At 41.4% G+C, this 22317-nt stretch overlaps 1 protein-coding gene across 1 annotated transcript in view; it reads left to right on the plus strand.

Moving 5' to 3' along the window:
* The first annotated feature begins 7237 nt into the window (after positions 1-7237).
* LOC134848843 (ras-related protein M-Ras-like) overlaps positions 7238-22317 on the plus strand; it is an 80279-nt gene continuing 65199 nt past the window's right edge. The window contains exon 1 of the mRNA XM_063866356.1: positions 7238-7418. Within this exon, the coding sequence (XP_063722426.1) occupies positions 7238-7418 (181 nt within the window). The remainder of the gene's footprint in view (positions 7419-22317) is intronic.

A 22317-nucleotide genomic window follows, 5' to 3' on the forward strand; every position in this document is an offset into this window, starting at 1 on the left:
TATTTCAACTGATTCTTCTTCTGCACGTCTATTATGCGAGACACTTTCTTCGCCGGCATCTTTCGTACTTTCCTCTCTGGGATTCTCGAGCTCCCCATGAGTGGTGTCACGTTACTTATCCCTTGCCTGATCACGGTCTGGGAGAGTTGTACTCTGCCCGTATCGTCAATCGTTCCATAGGGTGCAGTCACCCCGGAACCTGGCGCATTTTTGTTAGCGACCAGTCGTCCAGCTGTCTCTATCAGCTTCCTCACTGTCTGTTCTACGACGAGATCACCCAAGGTGTCACTAGGATCCGGGATTGTTACTCGATTTGTCTCTGCTGCGGGCTGTGTCTCCGTTGTTTGACTCATTTCTCGAGGCGTCAAGAGCTCCATCGGGGACTGCCCACGAGGAATATCCCTTGCAGGTATCACTTTCTCCACGGCCGTTGTCAACGCCACCTGCTCCGATCGCTCTTTGTATTCCTGCCTCAACCGCTCAATCTCTTGACCCTGCTTTTTGTTGCAGTCTTCAAACAACTTTCTCCACATGTCCCGATCTTCCTCCATCTGGAGCATGCTTCTGGTCATCTCGTCCAGCTCCTTCTTTGTACTTTTCAGCTCATCGTTCATCTCATCCAGGTCTTGCATGGTTTGGTTCGTCTGAACCTTCTGTGCTACTTTCGCCCTTTTTGGTGGCACAGCTGCTCTCAGTCGTGAACCAGACGAGGTCGCCTCGCTGTTCCTCTCCTGATGCATTCTCGTCAGCCCAGGTTTGGGCTTGGAGGGCATTGGCATCTCACCTGGTTGGTAGGTCCTAGAACTTCCCAATCCAGGCTCATTTGCCAAGTCACTCCCTGAGAGAGCCCCGTTTCTCCACCTCATCACTCTCATGTTCGGGCGGTCTAGTACTCCTCTTTCTCCATATGCTGCCATCAACAGGACTTCCGTGGGGCGGTCCCCACGGTTGTCGTGCCCCAAGATGTTAATCAGGGCGGTCAGCAACATGACCACCTCTGGGTCCTCCAGAGCGAAGTCTCGTTCGATCAGCCGACGATAGATCGCATCTACCATCGGTCCTACATATGCCTCTGCCAGGTCCATCAATTCATCCAGGTTGAAATTGTCCATACTATTCTTTTCAAGTTTGATTTGATTCGATTCGATATTTGACTCAAGTGAGTTATTAAATGATCAATCAGGATCTAGAAAAGAAGTCACAAATATCACACTTGTCTGTTTCACCTTAACATATATCGTTAAAATTTGCTTAAAGATAGTTCAGATAAAAAGATATTCATCCTAAAATTTATCAAAATCAATTGGTTTCTAAAATTTTGGAATTCGACCTAAGATTGGACAGTCCAAACTTTGGATCTATTCCCAAGATCGTCATTTAGTTGTTCATGGTCACTAACCCCTACTTACCCATGATCTTAATAACCTAACACATAACATAACATAACATAACACACATATCACATATTACATACAACTTAGTATTTGGCCTAATACCCTCTCGCACATCACTCAGCCTATACTTAAGTAATATTTCTTATGTAGGTATACTTGTAGGACAAGACTAGGTTTTCTGGGTCCACGTGCTGCTTCTCTGTCGCCCTCGTCACCAAGAAGCATAAATATTTTCCCGGTGTCTGCGACACCGCCTGAGGTAAGGCTGCTACGCCCCCTATCCCTGGTCTTTGCTTCCAAAGGAATTCCACGTTTTTGTATTCCCTCTTAAAATCTGCCGCTAGCGCTGTCCTAAAACTCATGTCTGCGGTGATCGCTATCGCACATGTTCTGTTTGTGAGTATGAAATCACTGTCTGTTAGTATTATGTTACTAGAATATTCATTTGGTAAATTAAAATATGACTCAACTACCCTGCCTATTTCAGGTTTCTTAGGTTCTTCGCCTGTTTCTGCTTCTAAGTCTCCTGTTTCTCTTGTTATTCTTAATTTTTTTATTATCAAGTTTTCAGTGTGGGTAAGTCCTACCCCCACTCCCCGGACAAAAATATCCATCGACGTCCCCGTCGATCGCATACCGGGTATCAAGTAAAGGTTAGAAGCTGGAATGAGTAGTCGTCCTTCCTGGGCAGCCCAGGAAGGATCATCTCGTTCGGTCTTGATGTATTTCATGCTTTCACGATCTACGTCTTGAATCGTGACGCTGGTCTCCTCTGGATCCGAGGTCGTTTCATTCAGCCACTCTAAGACACTCAGGTTCGTCAAGTCTTGTTCATATGACTGCTGTTGCTCGTCGTCGAATTCTACGTCGGGTTTCGACCAGTCGTCAACCCACTCATCGTCGTGATCATCGACTATGTCAATGTCTTGTGACACAGTTATTTCCTCTAGACCCACTACTTCCTCCACTATCTTCTTTAGATCTATCCTATCCACTACAAAGTCGTCACCATAAGGATTGTATTTCTTTCTTGATCTCATCCCATCCTTCTGACGAGTCTGTATGGTGAACGGAAGCTCCGGTTCCAAGTTCTTGGGAACCTCTATCTGTTCGGGATCCTGCCAATCTTCCTCTGCGTAGGGTAAGGTTTCATCGTCCGCTTCGATCTGTTCGTTTGGATCCAGGTCCAGCGGTGTATCCGTACCTTCCTCTACGACTTCGTTTCCATCGTTCTTCTCCCTGGTGCCTTTTTCATTGACCTCACAAGCAGGATTCATCATCAGATAATCCCCTTCTTCCATGTCTGCAGGTATACACCAGTCTTCTGTCGATGGATTGTGTGGCTTGTTGTTCTCGTAGTGGGCGGCTCGGCCAGTACTCAGTCTATAAAAGCGTCCCTCCTGGTGCACCTCTGTAATCATCAAGAGTCCCTCCTTTTTAGGAGCTTCTTGGTCCCTTTCGGTGGTATAACGTTCTGAAATACCCATACGTAGTCTCCCACCGAGTAAGCCTTTGCACCAGCTGCTTTCTTGTCGAAGTTTTTCCTCTGCCTTGCCTATGCCTGCTGAGTGTTTCGTCTACACAAATCGTTCAACTCCTGTTCGCGTCTGATCACATCCCTCACGTAGACCTGTGGGGACGTTTTCTTTCCCTCATATTCTGGGAGAAGAAGGTTAAGGGTAAAGACTTTTCGTGTCCAGTTAGCATCATGTGTGGACTGACTCCAGTGGTGGAGTGTTGCGTGCTATTATATGCTCCCATCACCTGTGGAAGATATCTGTCCCAATCGGTCATATACCTGGAACAATATAATCTTAGCATCGACACTAACGTCCTATTCTGTCTTTCCACTAAGCCATTCGTCTGAGGGTGGTATGTCGTGGAGTGAGCCTGAGCGACCTGTGACCGTCTCATAAGCTCTTTTGTAAGCTCGCCTACCAAAGCTGTTCCGTTGTCCGATTGAAACGTCATTGGACAACCATGTCTTGCTATCCACGTGTTGATCAGGTGGTCGCATGTTTCTTCCGCCGAGGCAGTTATGCAGGGCACGGCCTCTGCATACTTCGTGAAGTGATCTATCATGACCAAGACCTGGTTATAACCGCTGTCTGTCATCCATATCTTCTGGTGATCTATCTGCACCACCTCGTTGAATTCAGACGACTCAATCGATTGTAAAGGAAATCGCAATTTCCTTGGATCCTTGACATGTTGGCATGTCAGGCACGCTGTTACCCATTTCTCACATGCCTTTTTCATTCCAGGCCACTCAAAGCGCTTCAGGATCCTCTGATACACTTTGTCGATCCCTTGATGGCCCATCTGATCATGCGACCTGAATAATAGTTCTGTCTGATAGAGTTGCGGCAACACTATCGCGTTATACTTGTATAAGACCTTGTCTTCTTCTCTTCTCTTGCATGCCACGATCCCGTCCTTGTTCAGATATAATCTCCCCTCCTTCTGCATGAAGTATTGTCTTAGGATCCTATAACTATCTTCTTCTAGGTCACCTTTGTCTGGTGCACCATTTTCTATCCACCTTTTTCGGTTACTTGTCATGCGATCATTTCTTTGCGCCCTTAGTAGGTCCGAGAGTCTGTATCTCGCCTTCAAATATGTCTTCATGACCCTCATTTGACAATTCATCTCATTGGGCTGGTGTGTGTCCTCCTCCATCTTTACGCACCAAATCTTCGCCAACGGCTGTGTTTCTTGATGAAACGGTTGTAGATGAGTCCTGACTACCTCTTTCTGCGGCAACACACTCATCGACCGCTTCGACACTGCTATTGTTTCCAAATCATCTGTTGCGTTGTCAAAGATCCTTTCGTTTGGTATGAGATAGCGATTACTGTCAGGATCCTGGTACATCTCTCTGTCTAGGTCCCTTGCCCGAGTTTCCACTAGTAGCGTGTGTATCGCTAGTTCTGACAGTTCTGATCCCGAGCTCGAATTCCTGTCTGAATAGGTGTCCATTCCTGAGCTTCCTGAATTATCATCCGTCGAAGAGGTTTTGCTGGAGACTGCACGCTCCTCCAGATCATGTCTGTGCTTTCTTTGCATCCATCTGAACTCCCCGGACAAAACCTTGTTCTCTAGGTCCTGTTTCTCGTCAGGAATTTTTTCGTCTATCTCAGACTCCTCGGACAAATTCTCTTGTCCCGGGTGTCTGAGATAGACGAAAAAATTCCTGACGAGAAACAAAACCTAGAGAACAAGGTTTTGTCCGGGGAGTTCAGATGGATGCAAAGAAAGCACAGGGGAGATTTCTACTGATTTTTTACTTTTTTACTGTTTTTGGTTTTTTCGGTTATTTTTTTAGGTTTTTTTTTTGTTTTTCTTGGGTACTATACTACTTTATGTATTATGATATCTTTAAGCGTTTTTGGTCACAAACCATTCAGGAGATGACGGGACCGCGAATCCCCCCACCCTTCCTGGTTCGTGAATTTTCGGTCTTAACTAAGTTAAAAAGCTATTCACGGTAATCCGGAAGGCTTCCGCGTTCCGAACCACCCTTCCGCCCCGGCGGTTTAGGCCTATTAAGGGCGTTAATGTGAGCATCCGCTCGGCGCGGAGTGCTCGTTAACGGTTCTGCCGGTCATGATGTTAAAAAAGAATAACACCCAGGAACGCCATAAAAACATCTATGTAACATTCGCCCGGAAGATACATATCGACGGAAGACAAAACTAAGTCTTAAGACGACTGGCTCACGTCTAAACAGAGCTTTGCATGCTTTTCACCATCTCTACCAAGCCAGTACTTTTCGGTGGTCTTTTCTAACATCGGGTCGACAAAAACGCTACTGCTTTCGGCTTCGGTCAAAACACTCAAATTAACTAGATTACATGCAGAAATAGTGAGGTCATGGCTGGGTCTCACTATCCCCAGACCACGAGGTCACTCCTAAAAACAGGGCTACTACTGTTTATTATATTACTACTGTTTTTTGTTCAGTAGGTAAAAATCATCATCTCCATCGAAGATGGATCAACCCTTTCCCCCAACTCCTAGCTTCTCATCCTTATCAAAATGAATCTAGATGTTAATTAAATTCAAATCAGGACATGACAAGAAGCTAAAAGTTTATATAACAGGCTAAAAGTTTCAGTCCCGAAACCCTTCCGGATTCTTGAATCCACTGAACCAAGCTCGCTAATCTTGACTTCTTCTTAATCCGGAAGACTGTCCTCCACCCTTCACCGTTGTCTGCAACGGCCTTGCAACTATTGTAGCGACACAATAGTTGCAACTCGGAATGTTCACTGCTATTTCTGCAATCGGCTATTGTTTTTTCTCACAATTTTCGTACTTATCGTCCGCGCAACTAATGTTGTTCTGTTTTTCTTTCTTGTTTTAGCCAAAATGGCCGTTTCTGACGTTTCTCAGAAATATGACCTCATAATTCGATTTTTTAAAATTTCAAAATACCAGAATATTCTAGCCCTCACCGTTTGGCCAATCGTTCCAATAACGTTCTTAATTCTTAATAATCACCAATCCGGAAGGCTCGCTGCTAAAAATTCGAATTCTGCAGAGATTGCATTTTTCACATTCTGGTCGAATGTCACATTGATCATTATTTTTGCCTAAATAGAGCTGGCGGCCGTCGCACTTGACGAATTTTCCTTTCTTCGAGATTCAGCAATAAAACATGCATTTTTGAAGGAAATCGTTCACCGCAGCCAACAGTTAAGCTACGCTGCCAAAATCTTGTTCTTTCCTATATACCATATAGTTTGGTTGCATATAATAGGGGTGGCGTGTCACGGAGCCGAATACCCGGATAGCCGAAAAATAAATTTGTTCCCGGATAGCCGAAAAATAAATTCGCTCCCGGATACCTGAAATTTTGGGTCTACTTAGCAATTACCTCCCTTCTGCCCCCTTACCCATTTCTTAATTGGGGAGGGGGGGGGGGGGGAGATTCGTTACTAGGTACCATAGGGGTGAAAGAGATTCTTTAAACTTACTTAAAAACCTTGTTTTCATTACCCTTTCTCTACCCTTTGTTTAGGTACCCTTTCTCTACCCATCCCCCCACACACACACTTAGTCCGATCATTCTTTCTTCCCATTCCATTCCCCCTCCCAATTACTTCCTCTGACCACCCACATTTACCCCCACCATGCCCCCCCGTTTCGGGATTTTTTGAAAAAATTTTGACCAAAAAATACCGTTTTTCAGCGCGTGCTCCCCTTTAAAATTAGCATATACTGAAAAATTTTAGAGTTTGTCGTCCGAAAATGGATATCATAAAACATACCAAAGAGGGACCCTTTGGTTGTTGAGGCAGTCAAATCCCTGTAGTAGTCGGACTTTTGCTATTAATTAATTCATTGAGAGCAAAAGTATTACCCAATCAAATCTCTTAAAAATGTTCGAATAGCTAACAAAATGTTCTTAAGAATTTTGTTAGCTATAACAGGCTGCGCTTTTTGTCCAATCAGAATGCGTCTCAAAATTTTCTGATTTAATTTAAATAAAACCGGAGGTATTTAGTTTTTTCGGCTATCCGGGAATGCGGCTCCGTGGGTATGCACCATAATAGGTATGTAACGTCATTTTACATGTAAACAAGCCAATACCCCCAAACTTTAGAAGGGAAAACATGCACCAACCAAAACTTAATTCCATTCCCGTTTCCATTAAGTGGCTGGAAAATTATCAATTTTAACCCCCTTAAAACACGCGTACCCGAAAAAGTAGCGGCTTTAACCCCTTTGGGGGTTAAAAGTGTTAAGTACAACGGCACACCGAAAAATGGGGGGGTTTAAAAGTGGTCATTTTCCTAGCCACTTTTACTATACTACTGTCGTGTGATTTTTAGAATTAAATGTTTGAGTCTGACTTGATGGTGAAGCACCAAATTGTTGTTGTTGGTTTTGGTGCGGTTGGAAAGTCCGCACTAACAATTCAGTATTTTCAAAAGTGTTTTATGGATGATTATGATCCAACAATTGAGGACTCGTTTACAGGACACAAGAAAATTGATGGAGAGTGGTGCCTACTCGAAGGTAAGTACTTTTAGCTTATGCCATTCTTATTCCTTGATGAAAATATGATATTTGTTAGAGACTGCATTTTCTCTGAGGTCTTCGTATCTGCTGACTTTCGTTAAAGATGCTAAATTATAGTGTATATCACACACTACTCCTCTGAGTTGAGGCCTTGTGTGTGTGTGAAAAGTTTCACAATATGAGTTCAAATATTATGCACAGGTTACTAACTTACCATCGTTTTTAGTAATAATGAGCGAAAGGAAAATGCCGGTTAATATATTTTCTAGTTCCCTTGAAATACATGCGATAGAAAGACAGCAAATATCGATCAACAATTACCAAAGTTCAAGTGAAAGAAATTGCGTTTCAAAAGTGACCTAATTATTTTCAGATTTTGCAGCGGCGTTAAAATTCCAACTTCAAAAATTATGCTTTAGTTGTACCAAATTTATCATAAATGGAAGCGTTCTACTTCCTGTCCACAAAAGCAAAAGCCTCATCCTCGGCGTGAGATTTTTTCTTCATTTAAATGGCTTGTCAGTAGTATAGTGAAAAAAAAGGCTGCAATAGGAAAACGATTGATTTTTAAATTTTGTCAGGCATCAAATACAAACATTACTATGCTCGCAAGTTTCTGCCTTTCTTTGCTGCTTTTTTGATGTTGCAGCTTCGTTAACTGTTGACGACATTGGGTACGTATTTAGTGGTTTCGTCTCATGCCTAGTCCAACGTTATTGCCCTGTGTGTTGTGTGTGTGCTGTGTGAGCTAAATGTGTTCAGCTAAACGAAGGGCGTCAGAGGGTATTGAAATTTGTCGGTCTGCCTGGACACTTATAGCTCTAAGAACATTTTTTTTTTGTTTATACTAGAAGTTTTCACCATTTGATGTTGCTGAATTTTAGAGACCAGATGGGCGCGGCATAATTCATCACGCTCCGAATGATTCCTTTATGGCTGACGGCTAGTTTTTCCTTACATCCTCAAGTTATTTGAGGATGTTTTTCTAGCCTGAACGATTGTTCAAATATTGTGTGCACTAGTTCCAAATGTGAACATGTAATCATCAGTAACACCCAGGACTTTTAGGTTTTTCGATTTTTATTCGATTACCTCCAATATCGATTTGATTTTTACACAAGCAAAGCCTGTTTCATAGTATGAACTATCTTTTTTTCCAACCTAATTCGCAATTTTTTTTGCGACAAAATGTGTTCATTTTGAAACTGTTCATTTTGATCAATACGCAGCTAATAAGTACTGCCAATGCTAAGGCTATTAACACAGATTATTATATTAAAAATAGCACTTTGGCTTCAAGGTATCATGGATCTGTAGCGTAGAGGTAGGGAAGGAGACCTGCAACAAAAAAAAGAGTTCAAACATGGGCACTGTCGAATAATTTATTAAAATTTTTTGTATACTAGTTGAAATGCGTCCGCTCAATAAATTGAGGCTTGTTAGTTGGTATTTTTTTTAAATTGACTGAAACTGCTAATGCGTCATAATTGGCTTGCGTCATTTAGCAATTATGTGGACTATTAATTGGCTTGCATCAGTTAAGAAATTTGGTACACTCAAAGTTTTACTCATTCAGATTTTCACAGTGGCGTTTTTGGTCATATTTGTGCTTGTGTATGCGAAGTGCAACTTCGTCTCTGTGTCTTAATTTACTTGGCAGACCAAGAGCTAAAGATTTGCCATAAATTTGTCTTCATGGGATAGATATAGATGCCTGTTTTCTGCCTTACTTTTAGGTGAGTGAAGTCATAGTTCATTGAAGTGTGAATTTCATTTGGGCGTGGACCGAAAGTTAGGATTGTTGTCATCAGCATAAGTGAATTCATTTGATTTATTTATGATTATTATTTTCTCGTGGTGGCAAGAGTGGGTGAGAGAGCACCACCTTGTGGAATACCTTGTTCATTTTTTCTCATGCCAGATTTCCCATGCGTCTCTAAATTCAACTTATTTGAAGCGTCCTTGGTGGTAGGATAATAGCCATCGGTTGCTTTTAGCTGTTAAGACCGAGTTATTTGGGTCAGCAAGAAGGACGCTGTGAACAGTGTTGACGGTCTGCTAATTGTTTCTTCAAGCGTAGTTCAGTAAGTGTGATATAGTGTCCCTTCGGATGGCCGTGGACAGCTATATCGTCGTTTATTGATAGTGTTGTTAGCTGTTCGGATAGTAATTAGCGCTACTGGCTATCAATTATTATTGAATTGTATTCATAATTTATATGTCTCGAGCGGCTAAGACTTATCTTGCTTTTAGGGACGCAGGATTCGGTTCTTAACTTCTGGAATATCGCTAGTCGATCGGCGCAAGTTAGAGCATAATTGCAATATTTTATTCTGTTCAGGTCTACCCAATTGATTAGTAGCTCGGTATGAATCTCTTCTGATTGGTACCAATTACCATCAATATTTACATAGTTAAATAAGTATAAATGTATGAACTTCATTTCATTAACAAGGTTAATTATGTAATCTATTATAGCATAAGAATGCATGACATCACGCAGTGATGTCACACTACCTCACAAGAAGAAATCTTCACGGGTGGTTTTGAGTTTTTGACTGTTTACAGTTAAAATAATTGAGTTCAAAAATTTCCAATCAAATTGACAGAATACAAACTGCTACAGGCAAATTGGTTTTCTATCCATCAGGTTATGGCAAGAATTAATTAACCTTCAATGAGTTGGAGGTACAGGTTATTACTTCGAATTACGTAATGTGAAATAAAATTGTATTAATGTTAAATGGGAAATATTTTAAAGCGGACAGAAAGCCACATTGAGTCGGGTTAAGTGAGTTAAGTGATAGGTGATAGGGTCAATTCGATGATAGCGTGATAACTTCAGTTATCAACTGTAACTAAATTTGCACGGCAAGTACTGTAGTGTCATGTAGCAGACTATTGCTGTTTGTCGTTTCGTTTCAAATTTTCGTATCGCTGACTTCGTTCATTGTTTGGTGCATGTCATTCATTTTGCTCCATTATGCCTAAGTTTATTGTTCACTTTGATCTGGGCTTTTTGATCCTTCTATTAGTCGCGGTCATTGTGGTTTTGTATCCAACCACGTAACAGTACTCTGTTTTGTCGAAAAATTCCCGATTTTTTTTTGAAGTTGACAGCTTATAAAGCAATTTGTACTTTGTTTTGCGTGCTTAAAAGTTGCCACTGTGGGTTTCAGACATCATCTGATTGTTAAGAAGTATTCTTATCTTCTTCTTTTGGGTATTGTGTGCCTCTGGTGGCCTGACACCCCGAAAGTCAATGATACACTTCTTTTTGTGTGAAGACAGAATTCAATTTTTTAACGATGATTTTTGCTTTTTAGCCACCATCGTCTCATAATACAGAATCTGTCTTTTTGTTTTCAATTTTTTTCTTCTGCTGTCACTGCACTTCACTCATATTGGCTGTTCCAGTACTTTGCTGGTTCGACTGAGCAAAATTTAGCGTCAGACAGAATGATAAAGGATGGATTCCCCTTTTCTTCAAAGTTATCGAAGATTTTTGGTCTGGTCGTATCTTTTAAGACTCGAGGAAATTGTTCAGTGTGTCTGACAGCCTGTCAGGGTTGTCCCAACGGATGCGGTGGATGATTTCCGGCGTAATCATAGCTTTTGAGTTCGGATTTTTAGCGAATAACTCCATCGATTTTTTTTTCTCGTTTTTGCCTATCTTATTACATAGGAATTTCGGAAAATGATGTATCTTTCCCAATTTTGATCTGCTAGTGAGCTGACTTCATACGCTTTCCTCGTTGGCCTTTTGGTGGTCACTGGGCTCAAAAAAAATACTGTTTCTTCTTCTCGTTTTTTGGGGGGAGCAAAAGTTTTTTATTCCTAATGCTTAAACATGGGCAACAGGTGGATTTTTTGAGATCTTCACGATGTTGTTGCCTCCTAGTGAACCCACTTCGTGCAGGTTCCTCATTTGGGCACTGGTGATGAATGGCGTCAGAGTTTTCAAAATCCACTCACAACATTGGTGGGGGCACTAAAAGTTTTTTATTCCTAATGTTAATACGTGGGCAACAGGTGGATTTTTCGAGATCTTCATGAAGATGTTGCCTCCTAGTGGACCCACTTTGTGTCTGTGTCCCGGTAGGGCTATAAGGATGATCCAGGAGTATGAAATTGTTGTACCACGCATATGGTGTCTTGGACGTCTGTTTTTGCGGAAATCTCGAATTTGAAAGAAGACTTTTCTCGAATTTTTCTCTTTTTTTTTCAACTTGACATCGTCTTTTTTGATTTTTGTAACATCAGCTGGTTGCTGTTGGAGCTAGAAAGGGTTATAGTGAATGCATGAACGGTAGGGCGCAATATCGTGACATATTTCATATGTAAATGAAAATTTTGATGTTCGTTTTTTCGAAAATGTCGTAAATTAGGCTGAAAATTCTACTTTCTTTCAATTTGTCGAGACCACATCCGAGTTTTGGCAAGGCTATCGCATTTATTGCTTTCTGCAAGAGCTGTTGCTCCATACAGTTGAGGCTTCGTGACAAATCGTAGTAGGTTGGTTTATCAAAAAATTGTGGTTTAGTGACTAAATTGAAAATCGATTTGTTTTCCCGAGGCAAAGAAACTGCAACTGATGATCCAACTATTGGTGTTTCAATGCTTTGTAGGCCTGGTCTCATGCATGGATAGGCACTGCTGATTTGTCGTGCTACTCCTTTGTTCATGTGAAAGTCACTTGAGACACAGTGCGCTATAGATCCTGGGAACTGTAAAACATTTCCTGGTCCGACAAAGATATTTGGTTCATCATATATCGATTTCACCGAATCTTTGCTGCTGCCAGGTCCATCTTTACCTTTATTTTAGTCAGTTGCTTCGCTCGTTTTACGCTGTCCTTTCGTATTTTTCTTTTCGTTTTGCGTGGAGGGAAATATTCATTCGCCTCTTCTACTTTCTTCTTCATTTTTGAGCGGTTCTCGTTTTGGGTTGATCTTGGACTGAACGTTACTGGAGCCACTTTGTGTCCATCTACTGTTCGTAGGCTGAATTTTCGTGGTTGCAGTTCGCGTGGTGGTATTGGGTGATATCTCACATCGTTGCTAAACCGAAGTTGGGCGTGTATTCGGTCTCTAGCTTCGGCTGCTGCTTTTCTTCGAACAACTGGCTGATGTTCGCGAAACTATTCGTCGAGGCTGTATCCCTCGGGATCAGATTCGTTGTTGGTTAATCTGTCAGGGCGCTGCTCATCAATGATATCAATTGGTGGCGCGGCCGGTAGTTGAAATGGTGGTAATTCCGGTACATGTCCTGCTCCTGGGATTGAAGGTGGATCGGGCGGTGGTGGTATTACTGGTACTGGGACCGGTAGTGGTGCCACTATTGGTGCTGCTGGCGCTCCAAAGGGTTTCGACAGTTTGATTCTAGCTGGTGCGACTGATTGATCGTTTTCGTCACTATTATCAGGTTGGATCTCATCTCATCTAAGAGTTTCGGCAAGTTTTCGTCGAAAAGTCCTGGTTCGCTTCGGTATTTCCCGAGTGAGGGATCCATTTGGAACTTCGTTGGATCTATTGGATCGACATCATCTGGCTGATGCTGTGGATCAACTGGTCTGAGACGAATTCGATGCACACATTGAGTGTAGTTAGTTCCAACTTTCCGAATTATTTAGTTCGAATTTATTAACACTTTCTCAACTCTGTACAGGGGTATCCAGACTTGCATTGATTTGCTTCCAAAGTCTGATTGAGTACTCAACAGAGGATTTAGTAGTAGACAAAATGATTCAACTTTGAGGGGCTGCGCAAGTGCCTTTTGATCGTAATAACCTCTATACTTGTGTTACGAAGAAATCAAGTTCTTTTTTGTTTCTTTGTTGAACTTTTCTAGCATCGCATCTTGCATTGCCGTGACGAAGTCTGATTCTGCTGTTACTGCTTCCATTGCTTTCGTCGAAAAGCGAAGATTAAGTGGTTTTGTCGGTTCTCTTCCATGAAAAATTGAGCTTGGGCAGCATCCAATTGTCGAAGAGTATGACGTATTGTGTATAAATGTTGCCAATGGGACATATTTGTGCCAGTCTGACCATTGTTCATTAGTGTTCAGCTTTAGGATTCGTTTAAGTGGTCCATGAGATCGTTCGACAAGGCCAATAGTATGCGGGTGTTTTAGTGTCGCATGGTTAAGTTGAATTTCGAGCAGTGTCGCCAATTCGTGCATAAGTTCTGAAGTGAATGCCTTTCCAAGATCAGCTAGAATCTTCTTCGGGATATAACTATGAATAAATAACATCTTTGTGAGTTCTCTTGCAACAGTATCCGCGCTGGCATTTGTCAATGGTGCTGCAAACAAGTATTTCGAGAATTTATCGATACCAGTGAGAACAAACTTGTAGACTGGTGACTTTAGTGGTCCAACGATATCAATTTGCATCATGTCGCCTGGGAAACATTGTAGTGATGAAATTAGTTGTAGTGGTGGAACTTGGTGCTTTGCCGTTGCTTTTTTGAGTTGCAGACACGTCAAACAATTTTTAATCGTATTAGTTAGAAACTCAGTGAAGCCGGGAAGGTAAAATCGTTTTCTAAACTCTTCTGATGTCCTTGTCATTCCAAGATGTCCAGCGGTTGGTGAGTTGTGAAGTCGATACACAACTTTTTTCCAACGATGTTTTGGTAAGCCATATTGCTGGTGTTTTTCCTTTCATGTATCATCGAAGAAGTTTCGGTACAGAACATCGTTTTCAAGTATCAATCGGTTGAACTGTTTCGCGTATTTCTTCCGACTGTTTTCGTACGTGAGGTTTGGAACTTGGTCATTCCGTATCCAAATCATCACATCTTCGATATCGGGATCTTTTTCTTGGTCATTTTTTAAATTGAGAACTTCGTGACTTAATTTCAGGTCATGAAAAATGTCAGCAGGATCAGGATATCCTACTGCTGCAATTATTGGTCTTATAACTCGAACAAATTTTTGTGGCACTAAGGTGTCTCCATCTTCTTGAACATTTAGCTCATGTAAACAGGTCTCATATAGGCCGAGTTTTTGAAGTTGGCTTTTCAGTGCCTCATCGATTTGCTCAATTTGGATTTCGGAGAAAGCATCGTTCACAGTTTGTACCAAGTTTAGAGATGCATCGGGTACTTTTGCTGTCGTGTCAGTTTATATCTCTCGTACCGGAATTTTGTCTGTTAGTTTCAGGAACAGAGAAGCTGATGGGTCTGTTTGCATTCTTGAGAGAAAATCTGCTGCATAATTCGCTTTTCCAGGTATATGCGCAATGATGATGTTCAATGCCATTACTCGATCCAGGAAATTCCAAACTGATGGTGGAATCGTTTTTGCTTGGAAAAACTGTGTCAAGCTGCGATTATCAGTAAGGATTATCACTGGTTTGGATGATCCCCAGATGAAGTGAGAGAATTGATCGAGGGCAAAGTATAGAGCTAAGAACTCTTTGTAGTATATGGAGAACTTCAGTTGTGCTGTATTGAAGAGTCTTGATCCAAAAGACACTGGTGCATACGTTTTCATTTCACCTTTGTTGCCAGTCTTCACATAGTCTTCAACCATGAGCACAAAACCGGTTCCATGATAGCTTGCATCACAGAGTATTACGTAATGTAGTCCTGGCTTTGGCAACCGAAGTGTTATGTCTGTTGCTTGTATCAGATCATGCTTTAGCACTTCAAGACTTTTGTGGTGCTCTTCATCTGTTTGAAACGCAACATCTTTTCTGAGAATTCGATAAAATGGTATCAGTTTTTCTCCTAGGCTTGGCATATAGTTGCGAAAAAACTGTACAAAACCGATTAGTCGTTTAACTTGTTTAACCGTTTGTGGCATTTTTATTTGTTTTAATAACATTGAGATTTCCTCTTGTTCAGGTGACACTCCTGCTGGTGTAATTATATTACCAAGGAACTTCGTGACACATTACCGATCTCACATTTGTTCGGCGACAGTTTAAGTCCTGACTTCCGTACGCATTCGAAGATTTTCGAAAGGGTCGGTATCATTTCATCGAAGTTATACACAACGCTTCCTATGTCATCCATGAATTGTGTACATAGGTCCGCAGCTAAGCATGGATCAAGGTAGTGTCGGATAAATGAACTAAATCCTGTGACTGATTTGCTTACACCTTGAGCCAGGCATTTGTAGGCGTAGGTTCGTGAACCGAAATTAAATGCCAAAAGTTGGACTGAAAGGTCATTTGCCATTTGCACACAGTGGTATGCTTGTGAGCAATCAAGTTTGGTAAACAAACTCTTTCCTGCGAAGTGGTTCGAGGCATCGGTCATGTTTGAGATTGGAAAGTTGCTGTTGATATAGTCATTCTTGAGTGATCGGTTTATCCTTCGGAGGTCAATCATCATCCGCAATTTACCAGATGGCTTTCGATGTGCAAATAGTGGACTACTGTATTTCGAATGTGACAATGTTGTTATAAGTCCATAATAGTGCATAAGAACAAGTTCCACTGTCAATTCATGTCGCAAATGTATCGGCGTAGGTGGTCCTTGTGTATACAGAGGTCGTGTGTGTTCCGGTTTTAGTTTGATTTTGAGGTCGGAATTGTACCCAACATCGAATCTATGTTTGGCGAAGATGTCCGAAAAGTCAACAAGCAAATCTTCTACTTTTGACCTTTGGTCTTCTGTCGACGCTGAATTCTCCCACTTAAAATTCTTGATAAATGTCAGTCGATCTTGATAATTCGTTTTCGGTTCAAGTTTTTCAAGACCTTGAAAATGAAGAATTTGGTCGTAAATGTCACGTTGGATTTCAGGAAGTAATTCAGGGTTTTGACATGTTTCAGGCGTAGGAAACCAAAATTTCTCATACTCAGGTTCATGCTTCATTTGGCGCTGCTGATTATCATTTCAGGTTCGATGGGGAATAAATTTTCTGCTTCTTTCAGAGTCAGAATTGAAAATTTCCCAATTTCGGTTTTGAAAAGCAAAGTAATGTGATGATCGGTGATGTTAAACTCTGTGATATACAACAGGTTGTTTTTCAGCTCTTCACTTATTGAAGAAGTGAACGCAAATACAGTTTTCTTCAAATTCCTGAGCTGGAATTACGATTCCGGTAGTTTTTTCCATGTTTTGACTTGTGTTCTCTAGCTGGCATTCTACAAGAATTGTCTGATGTGGGGCTATTGTTTGACGTTTTGTCAGAATCAAAGGGAATTTTTTCAATCTATTGACTCTTCTTGGCTCGTTTGGAGGTTTTATTTCGTTGATTTGAAGAGTCATGTCTTTGAAATGCAGGAGATTATACTTTGGACAGACATGAATATGATGTTTTTTGTAGAAAGGATTTCCTAGTATTATTGAATTGGCTGCATGAAGGACAAGAAATGATTCTATAAATGTCATGTCTGCCCATCGGAATTCTAACGTTACTTCACTTTCAATGGAGACTTGTTGTCCTCCTGCCATTCTAACTCTTTTAAGTTTGGGTTCGTTTACTTCAAGAGGGCGGAATAACGATGTTTCTTCTTTTAGATCTTCAAATGTCAGCTTTGAAACAACATTTGCGCAGGCTCCTGTATCGACCAGGGCTCTACGCTGTAATCCCGATGAGAAACGTTTTTTCGTGTACGTCAGTACTGTTCCTTCCGCAGGAATTATTGCGTAAAGGCTGATTATCTCATCAGGTTGGATAAGTTCGTTTGATGGTGATTTAGATGATTTGATGGGCTGACTCAGTGGCTCTATTATTTTTTTGGCTCGTTTGGAAACGGGAAATTTTGTCCGATTCCTTGTGGTTTCTGTCGCCACCAGCATTGACTTGCTGTGTGGTTGAATTTTCCACAAACGTCACAAAGTTTGGCTGATGATCGCACCATTGGTATAAAAGGCCCGTTGGGCTTATGCTTTTCAGCTTGAGGCATTTGATTTGCGCCAAATTGTTGCGTCGGATAATTCTGGGACTGTTGGAATTGTGCTGATTGATGCATTTGTACCATTGGCTGATTGTGTTGGTTCGGCTGATACTGAGAGTACCACTGCGAATATGGATGTGATGCAACTGGTGACAAATTGTGGAGGTTTGGCTGAGTATTGTTGAAATCAAATTTATTTTGCCAATTTTTTCTACGTCTTCCACCTCTGTTGCCTCGTTGCTGTCCATACCCGTTATTTTGGTTTGGCTGATAGCCACTATACTGACCACTCTGACTGTCGTTCTTCCGATTTTGTTCGGGAAGCGGATTCGATTGTTTATTCGACTGCTCAGCTATTTGTGATCTATTTTCGTTGAGCTGCTTCTCCATTTTTTCCTGATTTGTGGACAATTTTGTGATAGCGCTTATTAACTTTTCTGAGACTTTGTCGTTTATTTCGTTAAATCCGTCTTCCGGGTAATCGTCTTTTCGGCAAGTCTCACGAATTGGGATTTGCTTCTTGGTCAGGTTACACAATTCCTGAACTGTAGTTGCAGGTGGTTGTTCCATCAGTTTCGATCGCAGCCAGCCTGGCATTCCTTTGATGAACAATCGTTTCAGTTGTTCATTCCGATTGTCGTTTACTGCATCAATTCTTTCTTGTCGTTGGGTAGTTTCCCGATGAAATCGTGCTGTGTCGGCGACTAGTGCTGCTCCGTTTAATGTACCATCTATTTTCGTCAAGTTCACGAGGAAATTCTCGGGAGTATCGGTTTTCGGGTTGAATCGTAGTTGTTCTAGCTTCAAAACGTGGACTTCTTGAAGCTGAGGATTGCAAAAGTGATTCCTGAGTGATATGCGACTTGCGGGAACGTTCGCTCGAGTTGCTGATCCTAGTGTCTGATAGAATCGCAGCGCGTTATCTCGTAGGTGTAGTTGCAAGAAGTTCGCTTGTTGCGCGTTTGGTATCGTCGCTACTTCGATGTAGCCTTGAAAAAGTTGCTCGAATTCTGAAAAGTCTTCTTTTTCCGTTCCTCCATAGGGTTCGACTGAAACTTGCGCGTGTGCCATCGTATGTCAGTTGAATGAATATCAAGATGATACAGTTGATGATAAGACACAGCACTCATTCAATTTAGGGGAAACACTAGAGAGTTTGCTATATAAATTAGTTCTTAAATAAAGCTAGCGGTATCACTGATCATGTTTTATTGCTGCAATTGTATGGTTGTGCTACAGGTTCCGTTACTTCACTTCTCTGGTGGGGAAACTTTAATGACAATTATATCAATTTACTGCAAGTTTGAGTTTTGAGTTTGTTTTAACTAACTGTTTTGTTGATTGTTAAAAAACCTGTAGATCTGCTTTCTTTGTCTGCCTTGTCAGTAGCTCAGCTGTCCTGCCTTCTGACTGGAAAACATGGAGTAGAGATGTTGTAGGTCACAATCTACATCTGCTTCTGTAGATTGAAAAAACTGTCAGGCCAGAGTTGTTGAAAAGTCGTGATTGTCTTCGTTTCCTCCCTGTCTGTCTCAGTTGTTCGCTGAATGTTGCTCTGCTTTCCACGTCTGAGCGTTGCTGGGTGAAACGGGTGGTGTTGTCCTGTTCTGTTTCAGCAAAATGCGGTTGTTACCATGTGCTCGTGTGGTGTAGTCTTCAATTGCCGATGACTTTTGGTGAATCCAGAAGTAGAATCTTCCGCGACAGTCACCATGTGATATAGTGTCACTTCGGATGGCTGTGGACAGCTATATCGTCGTTTATTGATAGTGTTGTTAGCTGTTCGGATAGTAATTAGCGCTACTGGCTTTCAATTATTATTGAATTGTATTCATAATTTATATGTCTCGAGCGGCTAAGACTTATCTTGCTTTTAGGGACGCAGGATTCGGTTCTTAACTTCTGGAATATCGCTAGTCGATCGGCGCAAGTTAGAGCATAATTGCAATATTTTATTCTGTTCAGGTCTACCCAATTGATTAGTAGCTCGGTATGAATCTCTTCTGATTGGTACCAATTACCATCAATATTTACATAGTTAAATAAATATAAATGTATGAACTTCATTTCATTAACAAGTTTAATTATGTAATCTATTATAGCATAAGAATGCATGACATCACGCAGTGATGTCACACTACCTCACAAGAAGAAATCTTCACGGGTGGTTTTGAGTTTTTGACTGTTTACAGTTAAAATAATTGAGTTCAAAAATTTCCAATCAAATTGACAGAATACAAACTGCTACAGGCAAATTGGTTTTCTATCCATCAGGTTATGGCAAGAATTAATTAACCTTCAATGAGTTGGAGGTACAGGTTATTACTTCGAATTACGTAATGTGAAATAAAATTGTATTAATGTTAAATGGGAAATATTTTAAAGCGGACAGAAAGCCACATTGAGTCGGGTTAAGGGAGTTAAGTGATAGGTGATAGGGTCAATTCGATGATAGCGTGATAACTTCAGTTATCAACTGTAACTAAATTTGCACGGCAAGTACTGTAGTGTCGTGTAGCAGACTATTGCTGTTTGTCGTTTCGTTTCAAATTTTCGTATCGCTGACTTCGTTCATTGTTTGGTGCATGTCATTCATTTTGCTCCATTATGCCTAAGTTTATTGTTCACTTTGATCTGGGCTTTTTTGATCCTTCTATTAGCCGCGGTCATTGTGGTATTGTATCCAACAACGTAACAGTACTCTGTTTTGTCGAAAAATTCCCGATTTTTTTTTGAAGTTGACAGCTTATAAAGCAATTTGTACTTTGTTGTGCGTGCTTAAAAGTTGCCACTGTGGGTTTCAGACATCATCTGATTGTTAAGAAGTATTCTTATCTTCTTCTTTTGGGTATTGTGTGCCTCTGGTGGCCTGACACCCCGAAAGTCAACTATACACTTCTTTTTGTGTGAAGACAGAATTCCACTTTTTTAACGATGATTTTTGCTTTTTAGCCACCATCGTCTCATAATACAGAATCTGTCTTTTTGTTTTCAATTTTTTTCTTCTGCTGTCACTGCACTTCACTCATATTGGCTGTTCCAGTACTTTGCTGGTTCGACTGAGCAAAATTTAGCGTCAGACAGAATGATAAAGGATGGATTCCCCTTTTCTTCAAAGTTATCGAAGATTTTTGGTCTGGTCGTATCTTTTAAGACTCGAGGAAATTGTTCAGTGTGTCTGACAGCCTGTCAGGGTTGTCCCAACGGATGCGGTGGATGATTTCCGGCGTAATCATAGCTTTTGAGTTCGGATTTTTAGCGAATAACTCCATCGATTTTTTTTTCTCGTTTTTGCCAATCTTATTACATAGGAATTTCGGAAAATGATGTATCTTTCCCAATTTTGATCTGCTAGTGAGCTGACTTCATACGCTTTCCTCGTTGGCCTTTTGGTGGTCACTGGGCTCAAAAAAAATACTGTTTCTTCTTCTCGTTTTTTGGGGGGAGCAAAAGTTTTTTATTCCTAATGCTTAAACATGGGCAACAGGTGGATTTTTCGAAGTTGCCGACGAGGTGGGAGGTGGGTGGGTTCACGAAGTTGTTGCCTCCTAGTGAACCCACTTCGTGCAGGTTCCTCATTTGGGCACTGGTGATGAATGGCGTCAGAGTTTTCAAAATCCACTCACAACATTGGTGGGGGCACTAAAAGTTTTTTATTCCTAATGTTAATACGTGGGCAACAGGTGGATTTTTCGAGATCTTCATGAAGATGTTGCCTCCTAGTGGACCCACTTTGTGTCTGTGTCCCGGTAGGGCTATAAGGATGATCCAGGAGTATGAAATTGTTGTACCACGCATATGGTGTCTTGGACGTCTGTTTTTGCGGAAATCTCGAATTTGAAAGAAGACTTTTCTCGAATTTTTCTCTTTTTTTCGACTTGACATCGTCTTTTTTAATTTTTGTAACATCAGCTGGTTGCTGTTGAAGCTAGAAAGGGTTATAGTGAATGCATGAACGGTAGGGCGCAATATCGTGACATATTTCATATGTAAATGAAAATTTTGATGTTCGTTTTTTCGAAAATGTCGTAAATTAGGCTGAAAATTCTACTTTCTTTCAATTTGTCGAGACCACATCCGAATTTTGGCAAGGCTACCGCATTTATTCCTTTCTGCAAGAGCTGTTGCTCCATACAGTTGAGGCTTCGTGACAAATCCTAGTAGGTTGGTTTATCAAAAAATTGTGGTTTAGTGACTAAATTGAAAATCGATTTGTTTTCCCGAGGCAAAGAAACTGCAACTGATGATCCAACTATTGGTGCTTCAATGCTTTGTAGGCCTGGTCTCATGCATGGATAGGCACTGCTGATTTGTCGTGCTACTCCTTTGTTCATGTGAAAGTCACTTGAGACACAGTGCGCTATAGATCCTGGGAACTGTAAAACATTTCCTGGTCCGACAAAGATATTTGGTTCATCATAGATCGATTTCACCGAATCTTTGCTGCTGCCAGGTCCATCTTTACCTTTATTTTAGTCAGTTGCTTCGCTCGTTTTACGCTGTCCTTTAGTATTTTTCTTTTCGTTTTGCGTGGAGGGAAATATTCATTCGCCTCTTCTACTTTCTTCTTCATTTTTGAGCGGTTCTCGTTTTGGGTTGATCTTGGACTGAACGTTACTGGAGCCACTATGTGTCCATCTACTGTTCGTAGGCTGAATTTTCGTGGTTGCAGTTCGCCTGGTGGTATTGAGTGATATCTCACATCGTTGCTAAACCGAAGTTGGGCGTGTATTCGGTCTCTAGGTTCGGCTGCTGCTTTTCTTCGAACAACTGGCTGATGTTCGCGAAACTATTCGTCGAGGCTGTATCCCTCGGGATCAGATTCGTTGTTGGTTAATCTGTCAGGGCGCTGCTCATCAATGATATCAATTGGTGGCGCGGCCGGTAGTTGAAATGGTGGTAATTCCGTTACATGTCCTGCTCCTGGGATTGAAGGTGGATCGGGCGGTGGTGATATTACTGGTACTGGGACCGGTAGTGGTGCCACTATTGGTGCTGCTGGCGCTCCAAAGGGTTTTGACAGTTTGATTCTAGCTGGTG

Source organism: Symsagittifera roscoffensis, chromosome 6, assembly GCF_963678635.1.
Source record: "Symsagittifera roscoffensis chromosome 6, txSymRosc1.1, whole genome shotgun sequence".
In the NCBI taxonomy this organism is placed as follows: Eukaryota; Metazoa; Xenacoelomorpha; order Acoela; family Convolutidae; genus Symsagittifera; species Symsagittifera roscoffensis.